The sequence below is a fragment of the Tachyglossus aculeatus genome, chromosome 1 (assembly GCF_015852505.1).
Source record: "Tachyglossus aculeatus isolate mTacAcu1 chromosome 1, mTacAcu1.pri, whole genome shotgun sequence".
NCBI classification, from domain to species: Eukaryota; Metazoa; Chordata; class Mammalia; order Monotremata; family Tachyglossidae; genus Tachyglossus; species Tachyglossus aculeatus.
The window spans coordinates 157362779-157389435 of record NC_052066.1 but is presented as its reverse complement, the minus strand read 5'-3'; the positions used below and the strand labels follow the sequence as shown (position 1 = coordinate 157389435).

Sequence of the window (26657 nt, the reverse complement as noted above, 5' to 3'; positions counted from 1 at the left end):
CCCTGACATAGAATCACCATTTTGGAAAGTCTGAATGAGATTGACTAGGGGTAGCCCTGCTTGAGGGCAGGGGGATTAAGGGAATACCTTTTCAATGTCTCTTCTACCCCTAAAGCCCCTAGAACCATCTTGGGTTGATATCTTTGACCAGCACAATGATTTGGCACATATTAAACACTAACTTCATAAATACTCAATCTATTATTGGTGGTAAGTAGGACCCCATGACTTCAGAGTTCCTTGAACTCTGAAGAGTTATCTGAGGGAGTTCAATTAAAGAGTCTCCAAATATTAAACAGTCCTGCTCCATCTAGGATATAGAGTGCATAATTAGTCAGGATCCAATTAGGCATTGGATCCTTATTCAAAGGCAAAACTGGGATAGTTAGGAATTAGGAATGGTAATGAAAGTTTTTTTCCTATCAAAAAATATTCTCTTTTGAAATGACCATTTTATCAGTGATGCAGGTGTGAATCCCAATCAAGACGCTTACCTGTTTTCATTATAATACATTACCTGGCTTAGTGTCTTATCTTTGTCAAAGGAGATACTAATATAATCATCTATGAAACAGAAACAATTAAAGTATTACAGGCATATTAGAATATGAGTTCCCATAATGTACTAGGTTCTACATCTTACAAAACAAATGCAATAACAATGTATATTTTCATAAAATTTACTGATTAATCATAAGACCATTTGCTTGATGGAAAAGACATTGACTTACAGTAGATTTTTGTCCATTTAGATCAATAATTTAAACCCTATCATATTTTAAACCAGTATATTTATATTTTCACACAGTAATATTTGCATCATCATATTTATATATTGTTTATTTTTGTAAACTTTGTAGTCTATTCATAGTTGTCCCTTTTAAAAAATATAGAATTTACCTTCAAAACTCTCCTTGTTAGCTAGACACTGGACATTGTACCATATTCTTGATGTAATATAATCAGCCTATTAAAAACAAGGAGAACCAGTTACCAAACAAATCACTAAAACAAATTCAGGCATTTATCCATAGGCTGCCTTTTGTCCCACTTCATTTTATTGTTATATTCTTATTTGTCTGTTGCCTTCTCTAATGCTTTATATTATCAGTGACTAGACACTAAATTAGGTGAATTCCAAAAAACCCCTTCTATCTCTATTTACCCTACAAACCAGGGAAAATCAAGTACAATATATGGCTACCTTTGTGCACTGGCTCATGTTATTTCACAGGTGGTTCGGTAGTATTTTTTTGAAAAGGAAGTTTTCTTCCTGTACTAACTCTGAGTGTTCTTGGGAGCCCAGTTCTTGTTTACACTATTTATTATAGTATAAACTGTATACTTGCATTTAACTACTGTTTTGTTATTTTCTCCTGATGGGTAATTTTGAATGATTATCTTCTATTTTTGTTAGTCAGTCAATTGTATTTTTTGAGTGCTAACTGTGTGCAGAGCACTGTACTAAGCACTTGAGAGAGTACAATATTCCCAAACCTTGCCCTCTCCCTGACTTTCCCATCTCTGTTGACGGCACTACCATCCTTCCCGTCTCACAAGCCCGCAACCTTGGTGTCATCCTCGACTCCGCTCTCTCATTCACCCCTCACATCCAAGCCGTCACCAAAACCTGCCGGTCTCAGCTCCACAACATTGCCAAGATCCGCTCTTTCCTCTCCATCCATACCGCTACCCTGCTCATTCAAGCTCTCATCCTATCCCGTCTGGACTACTGCATCAGCCTTCTCTCTGATCTCCCATCCTCATGTCTCTCCCTACTTCAATCCATACTTCATGCTGCTGCCCAGATTATCTTTGTCCAGAAACGCTCTGGGCATGTTACTCCCCTCCTCAAAAATCTCCAGTGGCTACCAATCAATCTGCGCATCAGGCAGAAACTCCTCACCCTGGGCTTCAAGGCTGTCCATCACCTCGCCCCCTCCTACCTCACCTCCCTTCTCTCCTTCTACAGCCCAGCCCGCACCCTCCGCTCCTCTGCTGCTAATCTCCTCACCGTACCTCGTTCTTGCCTGTCCTGCTATCTACCCCTGCCCCACGTCATCTCCCGGGCCTGGAATGCCCTCCCTCTGCCCATCCACCAAGCTAGCTCTCTTCCTCCCTTCAAGGCCCTACTGAGAGCTCACCTCCTCCAGGAGGCCTTCCCAGACTGAGCCCCTTCCTTCCTCTCCCCCTCGTCCCCCTCTCCATCCCTCCCATCTTACCTCCTTCCCTTCCCCACAGCACCTGTATATATGTATATATGTTTGTACATATTTATTTATTACTCTATTTATTTATTTATTTATTTTACTTGTACATATCTATTCTATTTATTTTATTTTGTTATTATGTTTCGTTTTGTTCTCTGTCTCCCCCTTTTAGACTGTGAGCCCACTGTTGGGTAGGGACTGTCTCTATATGTTGCCAACTTGTACTTCCCAAGTGCTTAGTACAGTGCTCTGCACACAGTAAGCGCTCAATAAATACGATTGATGATGATGATGATACAATATGATCTCTTATTAGATTGTACTATGCTGCTTGAAGGCAAGCTTCATAAACCCTAGGGTGCCCAGGAGAATACTCTGCACACAACAGTCACTCTGCAAACACTATTATTATTTGAAAGGTTAATTATTACTTGACTACATAATTATTAAGCTGATTCACTAATTACTATATTAAGATAATACAGTCCAAGAATATTACAGAAGTGTTCCACTGAGGGACTAACTTGCACCTTCAACCTATAGTGCCAGGATATCTCGAGCCACCCCTGCAGGTAACCAAGCAATCTGTGGCAAGATACCATTATAATTATATTTATATTATATTTAACCATCCCTTATAATTTAACATTTTTACCTTCTCAAAACCACAGAAGTTGGCTCTCGAAAACTAGAAAAAAGACAAAAATGTATAATTGCAAATAAATTCAAAAGAAGAAATGGATTCAATCAATGCATCAATCATATTTATTGAGCACTTACTATGTACAGAGCACTGCAGTAAGCACTTGGGAGAGTATAAGGGAGTTGGTAGACATGTTCCCTGCCTATAATGAGCTTACAGTCTACAGGGGAAGACAGACATTAATATAAATAAATAAATAAATACTGTAGACTGACTCGAAGTCCTAACCCTGGCCTGAAGCAAGCTGAATCTATTTTCCAGGAATGGTTCTCATCAATCAATCAATCAATCATCAAGAGCTTACTGTGTGCAAAGCACTGTACTAAGTGCTTGGGAGAGTACAATATAACAGGGATGGTAGACACGTTCCCTGATTTGGATAACCCCTTGGGCTCTATTCAGTTTAGAATCCATCCTCAGGATGCTACTGCAAGCTACACCCTCTCAATCAATTTCCTATTGTTTTGGAAAGATTTTGAGAAAGAAACAAGAAAAATTAAATGATTACTTAAATTGCTTAATAATCTTACTCTAAGTGAAGCAGTATGGCCTAGTGGAAACAGCATGGGCCGAGAGTCAGAGGACCTGGGTTCTTGTCTGGTGTTTGACCTTGGGCAACTCACTTTTTATTGTACTTGTTTAACACTTTCTACACGACAAACACTATTCTAAGCGCTGAGATAGGTACAGGTTAATTAGGTCAGACACAGTCTCTGTCCTACATGGGGCCCACAGTTTAAGTATGCCTCAGTTACCTCATCTATAAATGGGGATTATGACTGGCCTAGCACATATTAAAAGCTTAACAAATATATTGTAAAAAAAATGAAGCATGTGGAAAAAAGGCCTGTTTCTCCAGTGGTTCCTGCACCAGTCAGTCAATCTTATTTATTGCTTACTGTGTGCAGAGCACTAAACTAAGCACTTGGGAGAGAACCATACAACAATAAGCAGACACATTCCCTGCCCACAACAAACTGTGAACCTCTACTAATCAGTCCAATGATACTGTAGTCTCCTATCAGGAGTAACAGATGAATAGTGGTTTTTAGCTTCAGGGTCAAGAAACTGAGCAGAGGAATTTATTATAGCCATTTGTGCCATGCCACTGGCACTTTCTCCTCCCTGCCACGCAGAGGCTCACTGGGCAGAGAGTCAGAGAGTTTCCAACAAATAAGTAGGCAGGCAGGGGTGCTGCATATTACAAAATTCATGTATGGTCTTTGCCAATGTTAGCCTGCTTCAGATAGAAGCAGAAAAGGAATCCAGGGCTTCTAAATCCTCGAACAATGTCCTGTTCAGTGGACCACCAGCACAGCTACTATCAGGCTACTACCAAAGACACATCCTGTGACAGATCATTTTTAATTAATTTAACAACAAGGACTGGGTCTAAGTATTTTTTGAAAGGAATTTTCTAATGGAAAATTCCCCATGACCCACATTTGCAGAGGGCAAATGTAGACTCTAGACTGTAAGCTTATTGTAAGCAGGAATCGTGTCTACCAATTCTATTATACAGTACTTTCCCAAATGCTTAGTACAGTGTTCTGCCCACAGTGAGCACTCAAATACCATTGATTTATTGATGATAGAGTTAATGCTTGAAGGGAATTTGCCAGTCATACAGGGGAATGTGTGACGTATAAGTCAGCGAATGTTTTTTGCAAAAGAGCCAAGGAAAATGATATATTTTAATAATTAGTGAGCAAAGAGCATGTTACACAATCTGAACTCACATTAATTTAACTTACACCATTGTGAATTTAATAGTTTTAAATATTCCATAGTTTGAAATCCTCATTCTCCTACTAACTTCCATGCAACACCTGCTCAGTGGTCTTTGCCCTGGGTTAGCAGTGTCCTTTTCCTTAACCACACTGGGTGTCCAGGCCTACTTGTTTTTATCCAGGCCTACTTGTTTTATGGGATCCCCATGTGATATATCTTATCACTATATCATTGCAACACACAGCTGCTTAATAGGTGGGAAGGAAAGTAAAGGGAAGGGGAGTAAGTATGAAGTGAGGGAAAGGAATGGAGGGAAAAGGAAAGAAAAGAACAGAAATAGAAGGAATAGGATTGGAGGGTCAAGGAATAGAGGAGCAAGAAATAATGAGGCAAGGAAGGCAATGCAACAGTCAGGCACTAGCTTGTCTTAATGTAAAGAGCCCAGACTTGGGAGTTAGAGGTCATGGATTCTAATTCCAGCTCCGCCACTTCTCAGCTGTGTGACTTTGGGCTAGTCACTTGGATTCTCTGTGCCTCAGTTACCTCATCTGTAAAATGGGGATTAAGTCTGTGAGCCCCACGAGGGACAACCTGATTATTTTGTATCTACCCCAGTGCTTAGAAAAGTGCTTGGCACATAGTAAGTGCTAAACAAATAACATTATGATTATTATTCTCCTCAACCCCAGAATGCAAGACCCTTTGCATTCTGCATTTCCCGGGCCTGGAATGCCCTCCCTCTGCCCATCCACCAAGCTAGCTCTCTTCCTCCCTTCAAGGCCCTACTGAGAGCTCATCTCCTCCAGGAGGCCTTCCCAGACTGCGCCCCTTCATTCCTCTCCCCCCTCCCCCTCTCCATCCCCCCATCTTACCTCCTTCCCTTCCCCACAGCACCTGTATATATGTATATATGTTTGTACATATTTATTACTCTATTTATTTATTTTTTTACTTGTACCTATCTATTCTATTTATTTTATTTTGTTAGTATGTTTGGTTTTGTTCTCTGTCTCCCCCTTCTAGACTGTGAGCCCACTATTGGGTAGGGACTGTCTCTATTTGTTGCCAGCTTGTACTTCCCAAGCGCTTAGTACAGTGCTCTGCACACAGTAAGCGCTCAATAAATGTGATTGATTGATTGATTGATTGATATGGCTGGGCAAAGTCAGCGGCTGTCTGGTGCCTTCCTTGCTGCTCAGACCAACCAGTGGAGGACAGGAGCCTTTCCCCTCCCCTAGGGGTCTGCATCATTCATTCATTCACTCAATCAATCATATTTATTGAGCGCTTACTGTGTGCAGAGCACTGTACTAAGCGCTTGGGAAAGTCTAATACAACAATAAACAGTGACGTTCCCTGCCCATAATGAGCTTACAGTCTAGAGTGGGGGATATGGACATCAATAAAGTCTCTAGGGATAGGTGAATACTGCTCTCTCTATAACTCAGAGCAGGACATGGTTCCTATCTGTTCAGCAACAGGTTTGGGCACCAGATTGGACTCAAGGTTCATTTCTGGGTCCCCTTCTATTCTCATCTACACCCACTCCCTTGGAGAACTCATTCAATCCCATGGCTTCAATCGATCAGTAGTATTTACTGAGTGCTTACTGTGTGCAGATCACTGTCTTAAGCACTTGGGAAGACAATACAATGCAACTAGTAGACACATCCCTTGACCACCAAGACCTTGCAGTCCAGAGGGAGAGACAGACATCACAATAAGATCTGTGTGGCTGAGAATGAGGTGAATTTCAAGTGCCTAAAATGGCAAAAATACAAGTACAAAGGTGACACAGAAGGGAGAGGGAGTAGGGGAAAAGAAGTCTTAAAGGCTTCTTGGAGATGTGCTTTTAATAAGGCTTTGAAGATGGAGGGAGTTGTCTGTTGTATATAAAGGGGGAGAGAGTTCCAGGCCAGAGGGAGGATGTGGGCAAGGAGTCAATGGCAAAATAGATGAGATCGAGGTACAATGAGAAAGTTGGTGTTAGCAGAGAAGTGTGCAGACTGGGTGGTAGTAGGAAATCAGTGAGGTAAGTTAGAAGGGGGTAATTTGATGGAGTGCTTTAAAACCCAATGGCAAGGAGTTTCTCTATACAAATGATTCCCAAATCTACCTCACCAGCCCTAAAGTCTCTTCTTCTCTGGAATCTTGCATTTCCTCCTAAATTATGATAATTAATAATGATGGTACTTGTTAAGTGCTTACTATGTGCCAACTACTGTTCTAAGCACTGGGATAGATACAAATTAAAACAGGCTGGATGTAGTCCCCGTCCCATATTGGGCTCACACTCTTATCCCCCTTTTTTTACAGATTTGGTAACTGAGACACAGAGAAGTTAAGTGACTTGCCCAAGGTCACACAGCAGACATATGGCAGAGCCGGCATTAGAACCCAGGTCCCTCTGACTCCCAGGCTCATGATCTGTCCACTAAGCCACGCTGCTTCTCCTGCCTTCGGGAAATCTCTACTTGGATGTCCCACCGACACTTCAAACTTAACATATCCAAAACAGAACTTCGAACTCATCTTCCCACCTGAACCCTGACCCTGCCTGAATTTCCTATCACTGTAGGAATGATGATGATGAGAATAATAATATTTGTTAAGCACTTATTTTGTTCCACGCACTGTACTAAGTGCTGGGACTGATATAAGTTAATCAGGTCTCGTATGGGGATCACAGTATAACTGGGAGGGAGAACAAGTATTGAACCACCATTTTGCAGATGAGGGAACTGAGGCACAGAGCAGTTAAGTGACTTGCCCAGGGTCATCCAGCAGGCACGTGGCAGAGCTGGGATTACAACCCAGGTCCTCCGTCTCCCCTGCCCATACTCTTTCCACTAGGCTATTCTGCTTCTCTAACAACTGGTCTCTAGACCATTCTTCCTGTCTCACAAGCCCTTAACTTTGGCATTGTCTTTGATTATTCTCTCTGTTTCAACCCGAATTTTCAATCTATTGAGTTCTATTAGCTCTACCTACATAATGGCTCTAAAATTTGCCCTTTCTTCTCTATCCAAATCCCTATCCTGCTGATCCAAGCGCTTATATCCCACCTTTACTACTGTGTCAGCCTCCTCACTGACTTCCCCACCTCCTGTCTCTCCAGTCATTACTTCATTCTACTGCCCGGATCATTAAAAAAAAAAGTTTAGTCCATGTCTCCCCACTCCTTAAAATCCTCCAGTCAAGCAATGATTGCCCACCCACTTCTGCAGTGAACAGAAACTCCTCACCATCAGCTTTATGGCACTCAATCAGTTTCCTCTCTCCTACCTTTCCTGGCTGTTCTGCTACACCCCAGCCCATATACTTTGTCCTTTAACACCAACCTACTCACTGTACCTGGATCTCATTTCTCTTGCTGCTGATCCCTTGCCCACACCCTCTCTCTGGCCTAGAATTCCCTCCCCTTGCACATCCAAAAGTCCACCACTCTCCCCACCTCCAAACCATACTAAAATCAGATCTCCTCCAAGAGGCCTTCCCTAATTCCTCACTTTCCCCTTTTGTTCTCCCTTCTTTGTCACCTATGTACTTAATATCTACCTCACCCTCAGCCCCACAGCACTTACGCACATACTCTTTACCTTGCCATTTATCTATGGGTATTTATTTCAATATCTATATCCCCTTCTACACTGAAAGTTCCTCGAGCAGAGATCGGGTCTGTACCACCTCCATTGTATTGTACTCTCCCAAGCACTGCTCATAGTAAGCCATGCTCACAGTAAGCACTCAATAAATCTCACTGATTCATTAATTCTCCCCAACATCCCACTTTTTAAGGCTTTTCATGACCCTCACCATCCTGATCCACTCCTTATCTTTTCCCTTAATTCCCCAGCTCCAATGGCAATATTTAAAAATTTTTCTTGATTAAAAGAAGTTTCTGTTTAATGGCCTTGGGCTCTTGAGAGATGAATACTACTTCATCTCTCTAATATAACTTATCTAACAATTAATACTAGTGTTAACTTCTCAAACTGGCTCTAGTCCCACTCAGAGGGAAAATTATCTTTCATTGTGCTTTCACAGATATTTTTATTAGCTGAGAAAAACCTAGGCTAAACTAAAAGAGCCTACATACAGCATCTTATCAAGAATCTTCAATCAATCAATCATATTTAATGAGTGCTTACCATGTCCAGAGCATTGTACTAAGCACTTGGGAGAGTACAATATAAAGAAGTTGGTAGATATGTTCCCAGCCTACAATAGCTTACAGTCTAAGCATCTTAATTGTTTTAAACAATTTAATGTATATTTAGGGACATTTAATGCAGCAGTTCAAGTAGAATACAAATATATACCTTTAAAATTTGGCCTCTTGGATAACGGAGATCCTCACTTATAAAAAGGCCCAAGGATGAGAGGATTACTAAATGGTGATTTGTTAAAATGATATCCACAAGTACAAAGTCATTACATACTGAAAAAGGAAAAATAGCATAATAAGTTAATTATAAAATAAATGTTTGGAGAGAGCACATACACAGCTAACAGCAACACTCTGAAGCCTAATGATGAATTTGGACTTTTTTGGACCTGTGAGGAGAACCTCCCACCTAGTTTCTTGTGCTATTGGTTTTATTGTAAGGATAATGGGTCAAAACACTGAATTTGGACTGGTTGGTCATAATAATAATAATACTAATAATGATGGCATTTATTAAGCACTTACTATGTGCAAAGCACTGTTCTAAGCGCTGGGGAGGTTACAAGGTGATCAGGTTGTCCCATGGGTGGCTCACAGTTTTAATCCCCATTTTACAGATGAGGTAACTGAGGCCCAGAGAAGTTAAGTGACTTGCCCAAAGTCACACAGCTGACAAGTGGTGGAGCTGGGATTTGAACCCATGACCTCTGACTCCAAAGCCCAGACTCTTTCCACAGAGCCATGCTGCTTCCCCATAAAATGGCTCCTTGTGGGCAGGGAACATGTCTACCAACCCTGTCATATTGTACTCTCTCAAGTGCTTAGAACAGTGCTCTGCACACAATAAGTGCTTAACAAATTCCATGATGATGGAATGGGGAATCAGAGACCCTCTATCCTTAATTCCACCACTAATTCCAACTACTGGCTGCTACTTGGACTTGAATAAGACAGTCTTTAGATCTCTGTTTCTTCCTTTTGAAAATTCGGGCACTGGGATCTTCCTCATGAAAAAGCTGAGAGACTTTAATTATTGATGCTAATTATTATCAGTTTTGAAGAGGAATTACTTTCTTCAAATGTATTACAAAGGTTGTTAGTCAAATTGAACCAGGTTACATCTTCAGACTGAAATCCAGAATATGTCCGGGCTAAGATGATTCCTAATAAAAACAAACCAAATAAAACAAACAAACAAAACAAACAACCAGAAGGTTAACAAGGCAAAAGCAATTGTTGGCCTGAGCATTGTAGATCAATCACCAAAGAACAGGATTATCCGTTGTTGGGTAGGGACCGTCTCTATATGTTGCCAACTTGTACTTCCCAAGCTCTTAGTACAGTGCTCTGCACACAGTAAGCGCTCAGTAAATGCGATTGAATGAATGAATGAATGACAACCTAGTTTTCCTCTACAGTGGTGGTAGGAATCAGATGAAAGCAGATTGGCTAAATTCTAGTACAGTTTGGGTCAGTAGAATAGAATGAGACGTTCCATCCTCCCCTTGCCTATACCAAAGTCATTAATACATTACTTTCATACAGTGGTTTTAATGATTCAAATAATTTGATTTTGATCTGGCAGCAGATAAGCTCTCCATGGGCTTAGGTGGGCCCCTCTAGACCCCCCTCTCCCCAACATTGCCAAGGAGTGAGGTGGGGGGCCTGGGCTAACGCCTCCTCTCTATCAGGCTGTGGGGAGAGGGGAGAAGATGGAAAGTCTGCCTGTGCCTAGAAGTGCCGATCCCGGGATGGGGTCGGAGGGGAGTCTGGTCTCTCCCCCAAATAGGCAGGCCCCAGCAGCAGGAGGGAGCTAGGCGAGACCAGAAGGAAGAGGATGGGAGCAGTTGTTTTATTCTGGCTAGAGACACCTTAATGGCAGAGGAAGTGCCAGGCTAGGGCTGAGGAGGCAGGGATGGGTAAGGGTCCTCACTGAGCCTAGTCCCTTCAGTCATGGCCCAGCTGTCCCCCACCATCGGAGTCCCCCCCCCACCCCGGGAGCCTATTTTCGGTTAATCGGTGTGTTCTCTCCCGGACAGCAGTGGGGCCTGGTCTGGGAAAGGAGAAAAAGAACCGAAACCAGCCGACTTCAACAGCAAGGCCAGAGGAAAAGTGACCCCTTCATACCCTCCCGACAGGACCTGGAGGGTGGGAAAGTCACAGCCCTGAGAATGACAGGGCACTCAGATCCCGGGAAACTAATTCATGTGCTCCCTTCCATCTGGGATCAATTTCAAATTCTATTCCCTCTCGAGGTTAAACTTGTTGATGGCAGGGATTGTATCTGAGAAGCAGCTGAGCCTAGTGGGAAGAGCACGAGCCTGGAAGTCAGAAGACCTGGGTTTTACTACTGGCTCTGTCATTTGTCTGCTGTGTGACCTTGGGCAAGTCGCTTCACTTCTCTGTGCCTCAGTTCCCTCATCTGCAAAACAGGGATTCCATACTTGTTCTCCTTCCTATTTAGATTGGGAGCCCCATGTGGGACCTGATTACCTTGTATCTACCCCAGTGCTTAGTACAGTGATTGGCATATAGTAAGTGCTTAACAAATACAGCTCTTTGTGGGCAGGGAATGTGTCTGTTTTGTTGTTATATTGTACTGTCCCAAGCACATAGCACAGTGCTCTGCACACAGTAAGAGCTAAATACGGTTGAATGAAATGCCACAATTATTATTATTATTAGTCTGAAACCTGAAACTGTTTTTTATTACCTATAAATAAGGACTTTTACTCGTTTCCATTGGTCCCGGGGTGGGTGTTAATAATAATGATGGCATTTATTAAGCGCTTACCATGTGCAAAGTACTACCTTGCCACAGTATTTGTGATATTCCAAGGAATAATTTGTGGGTCCTTATATCATTTAGGGGGCTCATCTTGGAATGAAATCACATGACTGTGAGCCCACTGTTGGGTAGGGACTGTCTCTATACGTTGCCAACTTGTACTTCCCAAGCGCTTAGTACAGTGCTCTGCACAAAGTAAGTGCTCAATAAATACAATTGAATGAATGAATGAATAACAGTTTAATTTGTGAAATGCAGCATGGATGACAATTTTTAATGGAACTGTTTCATTTTCCCTTATTAGGTACATTAGGTCAGTGTTCCCTATGGTTTATGAGTTTACAACATGTGCCAGCTGCTAAATAAATAAAGAGGGGCCCTGGAGGTGCCTCTTCACAAAGTGTACCATCCTCACCAGAGACTGTACACAGGAAGAGGTCCCAGAGAATCCTGATCTCGGTACATATCCCAATACAAGATCACAAACAGGACTTCAGTTGACTTCAAAGATAAACACATTTATGCAACGTAATGGTAGGGGGGTAGTTAAAATGGGGTGGGATGGGGGTGGGGAGGAGTAGTCAATCAATAAAATTTACTGAGCGCTTACTTTGTGAGACTCACACTACAAAGCACTTGAAAGCATACAATATAGTGGATCTAATTCCTAGCTTCAAGGTGAGTACAATCTCTTTTGTGATCTTTCTCATTTGTGTGATTATTTAATCCTGACTTTCATCTTGACTGGTTTGGGAGTTGGTTTGGATTGGGTTTAGATATGATCGCTGGGGCCCATACAGCACTATCCCCCCCAGGTCCTGCGGGGAGGTTTTAATCTCATATCTGTCTCAAAAGTTATTGAATATAAGGCACATCTCCACCAAGAAGCCTTCCCTGACTAAGCCCTCCTCTCCTTTTCTCCCACTCCCTTTTGCACGGCTCTTACTTCCTCCTTCATTCATCCTCCTTTCCAATCCCACAGTACAAATATATACATCTGTAATCTATTTATTTATCTATTTCTTTAAATTAACATCTATCTCCTCCTCTAGATCACGAGGTCATTGTGGGCAAGAATGTGTCTGTTGTCACAGCGATTGGACTCTCCCAAGTGCTTAGTAGAGTGCTTTGCACAAAGTAAGCACTCAATAAATATGATTGAATGAATGAATGAATGAATGAATGAAAGTGACTGTTAATTTTAGTCCTTGTTTGGTGGTTTACAGCAAAGAGGCCTCCATTTTCATTTAATAGGGAAAATCCCACATTAGAGACTAATAGTGATGTTAATTTCAGGGGAAAATTGAGATGGGCTTGCTTATTGGAAGGGGTTTGTAGGATTTTACAAGCTATGATAATGTTGCGCCTATCAGATTACGATGGAAGGGTGAACCCTAGGAAAGAATGTTATCTGGGTAGAAACTGGGAGTGCAAAAATATATATTTTATAGAAAGATAGAATGGAAACCCCTTAAAATCTTAATCTGATTTTCCAGTTAAAGGATTTGGAAACCCAAGGACTTGGTTAATAGAGTATAGATAGCCCAGGAACATTCACAATTACAAGTGCCAATTTACCAGGAAAATTATTTTTACATATGAGTCCAATTATTCCTACATCACTTGCACAGGGGCTTTGCGTCAATCTGAGAGTCGTCAAGTGTGGTATTATGACCTTAATTTCAGAGGGGTCCAAGATTTCTCCAAGTTGCCATTGAAGAATAGGTTCTGTAGAATAATCAAATTTAGAAGTTTAAAATAAATCCTGTAAATAATTAATCCACCCCATCATCATTATAATAAAGGTTAGTCAGGGCCCAAAGGAAGCTCCCTCCTGACCGCTCCCCTTCTTCTCTCCCCACCAAAAATGCCTACTCTTAACTTGTCCTGTCTTATGTCTAGTCGTCTTCGACCCATAGCAACACCATTGACACATCTCTCCCAAAATGCCCCACCTCCATCTGCAATCGTTCTGGTAGTGTCTCCATAGATTTTTCTTGGTAAAAATACTGAAGTGGTTTACCACTGCCTCCTTTCGCGCAGTAAACTTGAATCTCCGCCCTCGAGTCTCTCCATGCTTCTGCTGCCAGCACCCAAAACCAGCCCTGCTCACGATTTCAAGAATCTGAGGTAACTCAAAAAGTCTCAAGCTAAACTGGGCCTAGAGACAACAGAACTGAAACCTAGACTTTAAGGTACCTGGGTCCATGGAGTTCTCCCAAGGCAGAGTGGAACTCAGAGAGGAGTCCCAAACCAAACTGGTCTCAATGTAGACCTAAAGGGATGAGCCCAAGGAACTGGGTAAAACTGACCCCAATCTGGCTCTTCAGGGAGAGAATTAGGGTGTTGACAACATGTCAGCTAGGTGGGCGTACAATTCATCCAATTGGAATTTAATCTTGCAAAATCTTTAAAGCAGGAGATAACACACTGCCCCTCAGAAATCTGTTCCAGTGTTTAAACATTCTAGGCTTTAGAAAATTATTTTATAATGCTAATCCAAATCTTCCGTTCTATAGTTCAAGCTTGTTGCTACTTACTGGGTCTTCAGCGAAGGTGCATAAATACAGTTCTTGAAGTTATTAAGTTACAATTAATAACTTAATAGTAATAGTAATTGCTATTGAAGCTATTCCTTGACATAGTCATTACCAGCCTAAAATCTAGTGAATAATTATAATAACAAAAACAAACCAACTCAACTTTCTCACTGAAAAAAGCACCAAAAAACCTTTCTCAAGAAAATAAAAATAAGCAAATGACATGGCTTTGGAATGATCTGCAAACCCATGGGAGAAGTCTTTTGCTGATAGATCTTGGTTTAGAGGTCGGAGTATCTCCCAGGGATAATCCAAATAATCAAAGTAGCACAAATACAAATGAGATACCATTCAGAATGTGAGTTGCTCCCTAAGTATAATTTCTGGAACACTTTCAAAAGGTTCTTTTCTTTATAGGCCCTTGTCTTCAGTAGGGCTTAGATGTTAAAGAGAGTTCTGAAGAGTTTTTGCCATAGCTTTAGTATTCCTTGTCTGTGAAAAGTAAGAAGCCACTTACACTATTAAGGGGTGATGTGACAGTGACCTACATGCAGGTAGATTATTCAGGGATAAATACAAGAATTTGGCTTATGGTCAGTTTGGATAGGATTAGATTTCTATATCAAAGTTTTTATAAACTGAGCATTTAAGATTCAAACATTTAAATCAATCATGAGATGTAATAAAATTTGAAATGCATTTGTTTAAACTGTGAGCCCCATGTAGGACAGGGACTGTGTCTAACCTGATTAACTTGAATCTATCTCAGCACCTAAAACAGTGCTTGACATATAATAAGTGCTTTACAAATATAATAATAGTAATAATGATAAAAGTGATCATGACTGATCAGGCTGGGTTGAGGTTGGTCTGTATTTCCTGTATGACCCATGTCCCAGCCTTGAATGAAATCCAGCAATATCGGAAGAAATGATCTCTCTTGCCTTATGATTCTTACCTCGGTAGAAGTCCAAGAGTGTTCCTTCAGTAGAAAATACATTTAATCCATCATGTAGTGCGATGGTTACAAACCATTCCTCCCTTGCAGCAATATCTGTGAGGAAACAAAACCGAGAATTAGGACATAAAAAGTTTTCCTCATTTAATACAGAGAATGTGGTAGTGACTTTTAGGCTGAAAAATACCACAAACCTTAATTTTTATTTACAGATATTCACCCTTCCACACATACCTTTTTATTTAACATCTTTCTATCATCTGAGAGTAATTGTGGTACTTGTTAAGTCCTAACTATTTGTCAAGTGCTGTGCTAAACTCTGGGGCAGATACAGTACATTCAGATCAGAAAACACACAGTTTAAGGGAAAGGTATCTGATCCCCTTTGTAAAAATGAGAAAACAGAGTCAAAAATAAGTTGAATCCTTTCTTATATTCTTTCAAGTTTGGGCATGTTTCTGCCATTGAGGTTATCATTATACTATTTAGTATCTATCATTCAATTAATGGTACTGAATGCTTACTGTGTGCAGAGCCCTGTTCTAAGTGCTAGAGAGAGTACAGTCTAATGGAGTTGGTGGTCACTATCCTTTCCAGCCAGGAGTTTACACACAAGGGAGAGACAAACATGAAAATAAATTATGGATATGTACGTAAGTGCTATGCGACTGAAGCTGGGGTGAATATCAACTGCTTAAAGGGTACAGTTCCAAATGTATAGGCAATGCAGAAGAGTGGGGGGAGTAGGGGAAATGAAGGCTTATGTCAGAGAAGCAGCATGGCTCTGTGGAAAGAGCCTGGGCTTGGGAGTCAGAGGTCATGGGTTCAAATCCCAGCTCCCCCACTTGTCAGCTGTGTGACTTTGGGCAAGTCACTTCACTTCACTGTGCCTCAGTTACCTCATCTGTAAAATGGGGATTAAGACTGTGAGCCCCACGTGGGACAACCTGATCACCTTGTAACCTCCCCAGCGTTTAGAACAGTGCTTTGCACATAGTAAGTGCTGAATAAAATGCCATTATTATTATTATTGGAGGAGATGTGATTTTAATAGGGCTTGGAAGCTGGGGATAATGGCAGTCTGTCACATATAAAGGAGGAAGGAGTTCCAGTCCAAAGGGAGGGTGTGGGTAAGGGATCAGCAGTGAGATAGTCGAGATAGAGATCCAGTGAGGTCCAGTGAATGCCTTAAAGCCAATGGTAAGGAGTTTCCGTTTCATGCAGAGGTGGATGGGCAACCACTGGAGGTTTTTAAGGAATGGGGAGATGTTAAGTGAATATTTTTTAGAAAAGTGATCCAGGCAGCAAAGTGAAGTAAGGGCTAGACTGGGGAGACACAGGAGGGAGGGAGGTCAGCGAGGAAGCTGATGCAGTAGTCAGTAGAAGCACTGTGGCCTGATGGATAAAGCGCGGGCCTGGGAGATGGAAGGACCCGGGTTCTAATCCTGTCTCCTCCACTTGCCTGCTGTGTGATCTTGGGCAAGTCACTTAACTTCTCTGTGCCTCAGTTCCTTCATCTGTAAAATGGGGATTAAGACTGTGAGCCCTATATGGGACAGGGACTGTGTCCAACCTGAATATCTTGTATCTACCCCAGCGCCTGGCACATCGTAAGCGCTTAACAAATGCCATTATTAATTATTAATTAGTCAAAACAGGGTAAGTCTTTGAATCAGTGTAGTCAGTCAATCGTATTTATTGAACACTTACTGTGTGCATAACACTGTACTAAGTGTTTGGGAGAGTACAATATAACATAACAGACACATTCCCTTCCCACAATGAGCCTACAATCTAGATGCACGGACACAGACATCAATACAAATAAATAAATTACAGATATGTGCTGTGGGGCTGGGATTGGGGAAGAGCAAAGGGATACAAATCAGGGCAACACTAAAGAGAGTTGTACAAAAGGAAAAGAGGGCTTAGTCAGGGAAGGTCTCTTGGAAGTGATGTGTCTTCAATAAAGCTTTGAAGCAGAGGAGAGTAATTTTTTGCCAAACAGGAGGAGGGAGGGTTTTCCAGGCCAGAGGCAGGACATAGGCGAGAGGTCGGCAGCGAGACAGATGAGATAAAGGTACAGAGAAAAGGTTGGTATTAGAGGAGTGAAATTTGTGGGCTGGGTTGTAGTAGGAGAGTAGCGAGGTGAGATAGGAGGGAGCAAGATGATGGAGTGCTTTAAAGCCATTGGTATGGAAATGTGAGGCTGTAGAGGAGAGAAGTCAGGGCTAGAGAGTTAGATCATCTGGGAATCATCTGTGTAGAGATGGTAGTTGAAACACTCCCATTTTGGTTATGAATTAGAATAAGAATTGCTATCATTATTAAACTTTATTTAAAATGGCCATAGTGAATCAATGACTCTTACCTGAACCTACAACTATTGCATTTCTCGGGATTTTAACAGACCAGGACATGTCCTTCAACAGAAAAACAATAAAAGATTTTGTTATTTTATTGGGAACAAACCTGTTCTAAGCCCCCGTTGCTTCCTTTACGATTGCAGTCCATCTTTCACATTGACTTGGACACTTGAAAGAGCCACTGATGTCTCTTCTCCCCTTCTAGACCGGAAGCCCCATTTTACAGAGGGACAGGGGAGGTTTTAGGGATATTTCGCCTGATGGATTTTCTCAATAAAGTGGAAAGGTCATTAGGGGCAAGAAATGGGGGAGACTGGAGGGCATGGGGTTTAAGGAGCTTAATGTCTGGAACAACTGGTGAGGGCAATTCATTCATTCATTCATTCAATCGTATTTATTGAGCACTTACTGTGTGCAGAGCACTGTACTAAGCACTTGGGAAGTACAAGTTGGCAACATATAGAGACAGTCCCTACCCAACAGTGAGCTCACAGTCTAGAAAGGGGAGACAGAGAACAAAACAAAACATATTAACAAAATAAAATAAATAGAATAAACATGTACAAATAAAATAGGGTAATAAATACATACAAACACATATACATATATACAGGTGCTGTGGGGAGGGGAAGGAGGTAAGGTGGGGGGATGGGGAGGGGGAGGAGGGGGACAGGAAGGAGGGGGCTCAGTCTGGGAAGGCCTCCTGGAGGAGGTGAGCTCTCAGTAGGGCCTTGAAGGGAGAAAGAGAGCTAGCTTGGCAGATGGGCAGAGGGAGGGCATTCCAGGCCAGGGGGATGACGTGGGCCGGGGGTCGACGGCGGGACAGGCGAGAACGAGGCACGGTGAGGAGATTAGCGGCAGAGGAGCGGAGGGTGTGGGCTGGGCTGGAGAAGGAGAGAAGGGAGGTGAGGTAGGAGGGGGCGAGGTGATGGAGAGCCTTGAAGCCCAGGGTGAGGAGTTTCTGCCTGATGCGCAGATTGATTGGTAGCCACTGGAGATTTTTGAAGAGAGGAGGAACATGCCCAGAGCGTTTCTGCACAAAGACAATCTGGGCAGCGGCATGAAGTATGGATTGAAGTGGGGAGAGACACGACGATGGGAGATCAGAGAGGAGGCTGATGCAGTAGTCCAGACGGGATAGGGTGAGAGTTTGAACGAGCAGGGTAGCGGTTCGGATGGAGAGGAAAGGGCGGATCTTGGCAATGTTGCGGAGCTGAGACCGGCAGGTTTTGATGACGGCTTGGATGTGAGGGGTGAATGAGAGAGCGGAGTCGAGGATGACACCAAGGTTGCGGGCTTGTGAGACGGGAATGATGGTAGTGCCGTCAACAGTGATGGGAAAGTCAGGGAGAGGGCAGGGTTTGGGAGGGAAGACAAGGAGTTCAGTTTTGGACATGTTGAGTTTTAGGTGGTGGGCAGAAATAAATGCGACTGAATGAATGAATGAAAGATAGCACCATAAAATATACCATTGAGGCATTACGGGTTTGGTATACATTCAATTTAAGTGATATGTGAGCCAAAAAAATTTAAAATGCAAACTCCCAAAAGGGAGGCAGTATGCTAGTGTATATTCAGAGGAATATCTAGCACAATGTGGGAGGTCAACAACAACTAAGGAGCAATAAAAAAAAGGATGTGATTTTTGTAAGATTCATAGAGTCATTTTCTATTTCAGACAGTGTAACTCCTGCATTAATAATGAGCTAATTTAAGGAGCAGTGGCAGAGTCTACATTCAGAACGCCGTTAATAGATGGGTGTACAAGTCAAGCTTAATTTTCTTCCCTGTGTTTCCTACTTTAACTAATATATCACTTCTATCTTTTAATATCAGCAAATTGAAAGCTTATAAATGTTGGCTATTAAAAGGTGTAAATGGCGGAATCAAACTATGCTAGGATAGGGTGTGGAAAGAAAACGATTTTAGATTAAAGACTGTCAATAAAAAAATTACCAAAGTCATTTTAAAGTGGAAGACACTGGAATAGGTGCTATTCACGATTCTTAGACTGGGTGCCAGTCCCACTGACGTGTACTGTTTCAGAAGCCTGTTTCTGTTCTCCTGAGTATCAACTAAGCCAATTAACTCACAGTCAACTTCCTTTGAAGAGAAAAGAAAAAAAATCCACATTTACTTCTGAGGGGAAAAAAAGGCAATACGTATTTATCTTAAATAATGAATGGGGTAAGAGGCAGAGACTTCAGAAGACTAAGTGCTCATTTCAGCTGTATCTCTATTTAAGAAAAGATTGGATGGTATTCAGAAGCCAGAAAGATTTTTAGATTAAAGCAACACAGCTCAACTACATTAGGTCTTACTATTTTGGCCCTGAAGCATGACTAAAATTTTATTTCAAAATTAGAAGATGCTCCTGGATTTACAAATATTTGATCTTAAATTTTCTAACTGCATTGCAGAAATTACTAGTGAAGATACATTTGAAGTGAGATTCAACCAGAAAGAAGCAAGAAATATTAAAATTATGGCTTGCATTTAAAACTACAGGGCACATTGTTAAAGTTCATCCCCACTACAGAAATAAGGTAGTTGAGCTCTGACTGCTCTGGTAACAACTACTACAGGCCACCTTTCAGCGTTAAATTTAAACATCTCCAACAAAGTAGCACTTTAGTGATTTCCCCCTCTTTCCTTCTCTTCTTTTTAATTGATAAAGATCTATAATTGATAATAAGAATCAAATTGTGATTGAATCCTAGGTTCAATTAATGTGTTAAAAGTACAAATCTGAACCAATATATTTAATTCTGTGGTAATAGTATATACGTTTCAATTATTAAAATTAATCACACTTTGTTGTAGCATACTAGCAAAACTCCCTTATGCATTTGACTATGAAGATCCCTTTTTAAAGATTAGATAAAGTGGGATTTCCCAAATGACAACAGTTTACAGCTCAAATCAGGGAAACTTTCAGCAGACACTTTTTGAGTGACCTATGGTCTGATCTTTTATTCTGAATGATCCAGGGTGTGTCTAACCTATCTCCATAAAAATAAGATAAATATCCTATTTTGAAAGCAATTGTAGCCATGACTCCAAGTGGCCAATTTCTTCCCTTTAATAATTATGGTACTTGTTAAGTGTTTACTCTGTGCCAAGAGCTCTGTACTAAGTGCTGGGAAAGATACAAGATAATTAGGCTGGACACAGTCCCTGTCCCACATGGGGCTCACAGTTTAAATAGGAAAGAGTACGACTTAATTCCTATTTTGTAGATGAGGAACCGAGGCACAGAGAAGTTAAGTGACTTCTTAACACAGCAGGCAAGTGGCAGATCAATCAATCAATAATTTATTAAGCACTTACTGTACACAGAGCATTGTACTATGCACTTGGGAGAGTACACTAGAACAATATAACAGAGTTGGTAGATACGATCCCTGACCACAATGAGCTTACAGTGTAGAGGTGAAGACAGACATTGCTATAAATAAACAAATTACAGATATGTACATAAGTGTTGGGGGCTGAGGGAGAGGTGAAAAAGGGTGAAAATCCAAGTGCTAGGGTGATGCAGAAGGGAGTGAAAGAAGAGGAAATGAGGGCTTAGTCAGAGAAGACCTCTTGGAAGAGATGTGCTTTCAGCATGGCTTTGAAGGTGGGGAGAACCAGGATTGACTAGAACCCAGGTCCTCTGACTCTGAGGCCCATGCTCTAGGCCATGCTTCTTCCCTTCTCTTCCTCACAAAAGAAATCTAGGCTGCATCGTATTTAGAAATTCAGAACACATTGGACTGAGGCTTTCATGGATAATTCAGAAACCCCCTTCTCCTCCTAGGTAGTACTGGATTAGAACAATTCTTCCAGAAATTTTTGGTTTGAGGCACACCTCACACAAGATGAAGCATCTGTAGGTATACCATCACCAACACCATCACTACCACCACCATCAGAGCTTGTGGGAATGGAAGGTGGAAGTGCTCACAGACTGCATGTCATGTGAGGGAGCAGCAAGATTCCGGGTTCCGGGAGCTGTTGTCTGATTTCCCTGCACATGCATGGATTCAATCGAGCTTGAAAGTCTATCCACCTATTTGATAGGACAATTAAAGATGGCATCACTCTAAAAACCTTGGGGTACATCTGAAATTTCCCATGGCACAACAAAGAACTGTGGCACACTTGGTGAAAAGCACTAGACTAAAAAGCAATGCCACTGATTACATCCACTAGACAGAAAAAAAAAGGTGAAGATTAGTATTTTACAACTTGTACTTACCAAGGGTCCTGATCCAAGATACAACTTAATCATTTCATTCCTTTTCCATACTAAATGTTTTGAAGTGCAGGAAAAAAATGATGATTGTGTGACTAATTGAGACAACAAATATAGTTTAGGTTACTAACATGTTTTGCAATGATTTCACTAAGGGCAAAATTACTTTTTTATGGTATGTGTTAAGTGCTTACCATGTGCCAGGGCTGGGGTAGATATATAGCTTATCAGGTTGGGCACAGTCTCTGTCCCACATGGGGCTTGCAGTCTTGTTCCCCGTTTTACAGACGAGGTAACTGAGGCCCAGAGAAGTTAAGTGACTTGCCTGAGGTCACGCAGCTGACAAATGGCCGAGCCGGGATTGGAACTCAGGTCCTCTGACTCCCAGGCCCATGCTCTAGCCACTGGGCCCTGCTGCTTAAACAGGAAAACATTATAAAGCACACCAAACTGGGAATTTTTATGTCCTTGTGTATTTCAATTCATTTCACCAGATTAAAATTGAATCTTACGTGTCTAAAAAAAAGTGGGGTAAAGGAAACAATTTATCAGAGGAAGGGAACATTTTTGAAACAGTATAAGAAACTACATCAAAACAAATCATCTAATCCAAAGGGAGTTCCCTACTAAAAGCAGAGAGCAGAGAGCATCCTACTCTTGTGGTGGATTTTGCAGTGGGAGTGGCAAATGCCATATCAATGGTCCCGCAACCCGCAGGTGGTCAGTTTCATTCAGGGCTAGTTATGGGTGTGTGAGTCCACATCCTTTGGGTGTAATCAGGACAAGTCTTGGGAGGGCGGTCCTAGTTCTGGAGAAGCCCCGGGAGACTGAATCAGTTCCAAGGAAGCAGTATGATCCGGGAGTCAGAGGACCTGGGTTCTAATCCCGGCTCTGCCAATTGTCTGCTGTGTGACCTTGGGCGAGTCACCTAATCCCGGTATTCAATACCTGTTCTCCCTTCTACTTAGACTGTGAGCCTCATGTGGGACCTAATTGTTTTGTATCAACCCCAGCACTTACTACAAGTGATTGGGACAATGTAAGCACTTACCAAATACCACAATTATTATTACTCTCCATTTTATACTAAACCAGATGCCAGGGTCTGTCCTGAGGTGAACTGAACCCACTAAAGCAATCTCAGAACTAACTCAACTTCCCAGAGAGGCCCAGATCAGGGATGACCAGAGGTGGGGCTGGGCCACTTAGTGCTAACTCAGTTTAGACTCCCATCCTTGGAACCAAACCAACCCCATGAGTCTGCCTGGATTCCATGGGTTGGAATTGTTCCCTTTTACAATGGGCCAATCCATCTTATTAAACTTTCAGTGAAAGAAGTTTATCTTAATCAGTATGATTAGGTGCTGGCTCTAGGGGACAGCAACCACTTCTGGAAGCACCAAATTCATGGAGATTTGTATTGAATGTAACTATACAAGTTTAAATATGTCTAATAAATGTAATATTATACAACCAGAAGAGGCAAAGAGAATGTCTTCATAATGCAAAAAATTTCACAGGAGATGCACCAAATGGAAACACCTTGCCACTAGTTTTAAGGCATTCAATTACCTCCCCACTCTTAACTCACCTCACTGATCAACTACAACTTAATTGCTTCTCTAATGCAAACCTCCTCACTGAACCACAGTCTCCTCTGTTGGTTATGTCTTCCCTCTGGCCTGGAACTCCTTCCCCCTTCACATCTTGATGTCTGTTTCCCCTCTCTAAACTGTAAACTTATTTTGGATAGGGAACACTTCTACCAACTCTGTTTTATTGTATTCTCCCAAGTGCTTAGTACAGTGCTCTGCACAAAGTAAATACTCAGTAAATACCACTGACTGATTGACTGAGACCACTACTGTCCCCACCTTCAAAGCCCTCCGAAAATACTACCTCCTCCAAGAGGCCTTCCCTGACTGAACCCTCATTTCACTTATTGTTCGGATGGCCCTTGCAGATCTGACCACAGGGCAGGGAGAATTTCACTCTATATACACATAACTGAGGCATAAATTCAGATGTTTCCATTTCTAAGCAGACAAATAGGATGGGAGTGAAATGTGGTGATATAACCAGAAAAATAAGAAGAAAAGGAAAAAGAAAAAAATGAAAGGAAACTGTTTTGAGGGTAGCTGAAGGAAGGGTTGTCAAATGAGAACTTCCAAGAATAAAACAGAAATACATATATGTGTGTGCACACACACATACACACACATGTATATGAAGAAAAGGTAGTTACAATTTACCTTCAACATTATATGTTAATCCTTTTAAAAAATCAGGTAGTGTCAAAAGTACTCCAACAGTCACAAATAAAAAGATGAATTCCATCTGCTTGATCAAAGGAGAACGTTGTTAAAGCACAGATTTCCAATTTGCATCTCTATCTGCTACTTTACTTTCAAAATAGCCCTGGTAGTGTCAAGCACAAGCATGAAGGTAGGGGCAAAGGAGGAGGCATCAAAGGACAAAGTAGGGCCTGTGGGGAATACCTGCCCTCCTACTGTTGTCCTAGAAGAAACTTGAGCTAGCCCCATGTATAAATCTCCTCTCGGTAGATAATTGAAGAATGGTCTTCCATAAGGCCAAAGATATGTCTCTCCCAGCTTTACTAAATACCATTTCCCCCAGTCTTGCAAAATGCCACTTTGTAAACTAGAAAACCATAAGTCTTTTTTGCTTAAAATCAAACATTGCATCAGTTCTTAATCAGTTGATTCAGTTCATTCATGATTCATTTTACCTCAGTTATTTCTCTCAAGTTCAATCATTAGTCCATGAATAGATTGAGATATCCTTACCTCCACGCCCAGGATTCAGACAATAAACTGGCTTGGTGTGAGTTCTGAAAGACAGAAAAATGAGAAATTTGCTCTCATCCAATTTCCTAAAATCAGGGCAGGAGTGGCTCTGATAATCTTGGCTAGTCAGAAACTATCAATCCAGATAAGGCACGTGTTGAATAAAGATTCACCGTGTTGCTTAATCAAGGATAGGCACACACTACATTAGTGATAAAGCAAGGTGCAGAAGAAGGCTGGACTCTCTCTGGCTCTGCTATTAAGTTGGTGGAAACATTGTAATCTCTCCAATGATAAAACGGGGATAAAAAGGTGTTTTTCCCCTACCTTAATCATGCTTACAAATGACCCAAGACATCCCAGAATTTGGAATTTAAATTAAAATTTTGTCATTAAATATATATATATATATATTACCTGTTAATCTTCAGCAGAAGCAATTTTCTAAGGACTTTTCCCTTTTTTTCATGAATCCCTGAAAGAGGGAACAGCCTCCAAATTTTAATTTACTCATTAGGTAGAAAAGCAATTATAAATTATATTCTAAAATAAGTTTAGCATCCCCTCAATAATTCTTACTTTTTAGATTTCCTTTTACGATTACCCAGTCTTTTACCATTTGAAATGAATGCGCGGTAGGGGGACAGGGGAGGAGTTAAACCCTTTCATATCTACATTTTACTGGTCCAACTGTCTGCTTTCGAAGCAGCCACTAGGCTACTCTCTAGCTCTAGACGCGTTTGAAGGTTCCAAAAACCTACAGTTAACGTTTCCAACTGCTTCCTGCAGAGAGCACTCTTTTGTCACTTTTTCACCTAGTTACCACCTGGATTATCAGAATGAATTACTTTCCCCTCAAACCCATCAAACTGGGTAACCATTTGGGCAAATCTGAAGAGACCTCTGAGAAAGTCCAACTGTCTGCTTTCGAAGCAGCCACTAGGCTACTCTCTAGCTCTAGACGCGTTTGAAGGTTCCCAAAACCTACAGTTAACGTTTCCAACTGCTTCCTGCAGAGATCACTCTTTTGTCACTTTTTCACCTAGTTACCACCTGGATTATCAGAAGGAATTACTTTCCCCTCAAACCCGTCAAATTGGGTTACCATTTGGGCAAATCTGAAGAGACCTCAAAGTCAGTCAATCAGGGAAACGTCTTGTTAGTCAATCAATGGTATCTACTGAGTGCTTACTATTTGCAGAGCAACCTGATTTGTTTGTATCCATCCCACTGCTTAATGCAGTGTCTGGCATGTAGTAAGCACTTAACAAATACCACAATTACTATTATTAAGCACTTGGGAAAGTACAATTCAAGAGTTACACATGTTCCACTGCCCAAAACTTGTTTACAGTTGCCAGAGTACCAGGTTATTTACACCTTACCACACTCGTTTCTTAAGCTAAGAAACGTCTCAAACCTATATAAGAGGTCAAACAGTTGACAGTGAACCCATGAATATCCAGAAATATAGGAGACTCCTGTCTTCTAGACACATTAAGAAATCTGTGGTACTAGAAAGTCTCATTATTAGTAGCTGAGCCATTTTTCCCAATCAATAATCTGCAAAACATATCTTCTTAACCTCTAAGGGCCTGGCAGAGACAACAAAAAAATTTCCTTCAGCTCCACCAACTCCAACACCACACTCTCTCATTCTCCTTCCCTCTATCTTCAAAACAAGGCTTTCTCTTCCTTCTGGAGTATTAACAGCTGCTATTCTGCTTAGATGTTTGGGATCAATCTAATTTTTGCAAGATCCTGGAAGGGAAACAACCCCCCTCAGATCAGTAAAAAAAAAAGATCTTATTTTAGTAGGAAAATTAGCACCTCACACTGCTGATAATCATGGCTATATAAGATCTATTTCGATAAAGTATGTGCCAGAAAACAGGGTTCCCCTCGAAGCAAAGAGGATCCATTTGGGGCTCTCAAGGCACGTTATTTCCGCGGGTTTCGGTAGTCTGAAAGTTAATTTGGGTAGAGCTGTTTGGTTATTTTCCCCTGATAAACCACGGTGTGGCGGTAGATTCCAACAGTGTTCGTTAGAACCCTGGCTCATCATTCCAGCTGAATTAGGTTTGTTTCTGAGGGTGGGAGAGAAGGATAGACAGAAAGAAATTTGCCCTTCGAATCTACAACATTA

At 41.5% G+C, this 26657-nt stretch overlaps 1 protein-coding gene across 8 annotated transcripts in view; it reads right to left on the bottom strand.

Annotated features, from left to right (window-relative positions):
- CATSPERB (cation channel sperm associated auxiliary subunit beta) overlaps positions 1 to 26473 on the bottom strand; it is a 72715-nt gene extending 46242 nt beyond the window's left edge. For 2 of the 8 annotated variants that reach the window (XR_005451187.1, XR_005451193.1), the window contains exons 1-14: positions 25091 to 25308; positions 24929 to 24986; positions 24512 to 24555; positions 23957 to 24041; positions 21708 to 21799; positions 19421 to 19567; positions 17470 to 17521; positions 15099 to 15194; positions 13179 to 13328; positions 9883 to 9975; positions 8967 to 9085; positions 2866 to 2898; positions 901 to 967; positions 518 to 564 (exon numbers count right to left, since the gene is read on the bottom strand). Coding sequence is in view for 6 of the 8 variants with exons in the window: in XM_038747556.1 (XP_038603484.1) it covers positions 518 to 564; positions 901 to 967; positions 2866 to 2898; positions 8967 to 9085; positions 9883 to 9975; positions 13179 to 13328; positions 15099 to 15194; positions 17470 to 17521; positions 19421 to 19567; positions 21708 to 21799; positions 23957 to 24041 (981 nt within the window). In the remaining 2 variants the exon portion in view is untranslated. Of the gene's footprint in view, positions 1 to 517; positions 565 to 900; positions 968 to 2865; positions 2899 to 8966; positions 9086 to 9882; positions 9976 to 13178; positions 13329 to 15098; positions 15195 to 17469; positions 17522 to 19420; positions 19568 to 21707; positions 21800 to 23956; positions 24045 to 24511; positions 24556 to 24928; positions 24987 to 25090; positions 25309 to 26341 lie in introns of those variants that run through there. The other 6 variants (XM_038747555.1, XM_038747559.1, XM_038747556.1 and 3 more) reach the window with 5 other exon arrangements.
- Positions 26474 to 26657: the final 184 nt, after the last annotated feature.